The sequence below is a fragment of the Penaeus monodon genome, chromosome 28 (genome assembly GCF_015228065.2).
Source record: "Penaeus monodon isolate SGIC_2016 chromosome 28, NSTDA_Pmon_1, whole genome shotgun sequence".
NCBI classification, from domain to species: Eukaryota; Metazoa; Arthropoda; class Malacostraca; order Decapoda; family Penaeidae; genus Penaeus; species Penaeus monodon.
Window position 1 is genome coordinate 33,916,853 of NC_051413.1, and position 1,532 is coordinate 33,918,384.

At 34.3% G+C, this 1,532-nt stretch overlaps 1 protein-coding gene across 1 annotated transcript in view; it reads right to left on the reverse strand.

Moving 5' to 3' along the window:
- Positions 1 to 209: 209 nt before the first annotated feature.
- The window catches only part of LOC119591531 (integrin beta-4-like), a 5,085-nt gene continuing 3,762 nt past the window's right edge, over positions 210 to 1,532 (reverse strand). The window contains exons 5-8 of the mRNA XM_037940279.1: positions 1,319 to 1,464; positions 1,015 to 1,121; positions 536 to 571; positions 210 to 481 (exon numbers count right to left, since the gene is read on the reverse strand). Coding sequence (XP_037796207.1) covers positions 542 to 571; positions 1,015 to 1,121; positions 1,319 to 1,464 — 283 coding nt within the window. The 3' untranslated portion in view covers positions 210 to 481; positions 536 to 541. The remainder of the gene's footprint in view (positions 482 to 535; positions 572 to 1,014; positions 1,122 to 1,318; positions 1,465 to 1,532) is intronic.

Below are 1,532 nucleotides of genomic sequence, written 5' to 3' on the forward strand. Positions count from 1 at the left end.
TCATTTGGATGTAATCCTATTTGAATCATTTGATTTTATTATTGTTATATAAAACACCAGTATTGATAACTTTAAACAGAGCTATTGATTTCTGAATCAATACCATCAGTTTTATTGAGTTTTCTTTCCAATAAGAATGATTTTTACCAAATATATTAGAACTATGAGAAGAGGTAGATCGAAAGTTGTGGTAAAAATGAAACATGATCAAAATATACTAGTTTATAATACTATATCTAATAAAAATAAAGACATTTGTATTGTCAGGCAAAAAAGCTGTATAGAATAATTCACAAATAGGCTAAACCGAAATGAAAAAATATATATCATTGCACTGAAATTACAGATCTGCATTAAACAGTCATCATAGTGCCTCTTCATTGACAAGGTAAAAATAAGACCGAGGGAAAATGGGTGACTCTTGTAGGGAAATCTTGACATCAAACAGATTCCCATTCATCAGTCTTCAGAGAGCTTCTGCCTCGATCTTGACATCAAAAAGATTCCCATTCATCAGTCTTCAGAGAGCTTCTGCCTCGATTCACTCCTCTTCGCTTTTTGGGGGGCATTGCTGTTCAAATGAAAGAGGGATGATCAGGATTCAAACTTGCTTTTTTTTAATCTTTGTTATTGACGTTGATATGGTATGTATTTCATTAATCATTTCCTGTAAAAGTGATATGATACAATCACTTGTTTTCTACTAAACAAATGTTAAGACCAGATTAACATAATGGAAGAAGATATATATAAAGCTTCACATGAAAAAGAAGTTCTCAACGAAACAAACATTTCCTGAAAACGTACTTGGCAGTAGGTAGTGCAAATACAAGTAAATTCTTTTTAAAAAATCATATTACACAATCACAAATACCACAAAGCATACAAACCATAACAGCCTCACCCTTTAAAAAAATACCCCCAGTGATATGAAGATAAAAAATAAAAAAATCTGCACGTAAGGAATTAAGCTTACACGTAGGAGTACCGAACTTCGAGGGCAGTTTTCCTTACCATATCCCGGGGCACAAGGACGGTGTAAGCATCGGGTCCTTGTGGTATATAGGAGTACTTTAAGAGGCATCCTGAGTTAACCATCACGCAGGTGTTCTTTGCAGGTTCTGGTGTGCAGATGTTGAGTGAAAATGGATATGTTATTGGTAATATCGAGAGTACAAATAATAACCATTCAGGTGAAATATCATTACATATTGCGTCTTCAGCACCGGAAGAAAAAGATCAATTTCTGACCCTACAATAGTGTCACAAAAATATATCCAATGCATAATTAACAATGAAAACCTCTTTTATCACTTACCTAGATTATCTACCATCGTAATCGTGATCTGACAGTCAGCACAAATCAGCAAGTCCCGATTCCAGGCTTTGCAAAGGACACAGGGTTTAAGCTTTTCACAGACACCAGCTGCATATACTGTATCTTCGCAGTACATGCCTTTGTACCTAGAAATGAAAAATGACTTATAGTTTCGTTACATGTGTTTTAGCATTTTTATATGGAATTCTCAGTT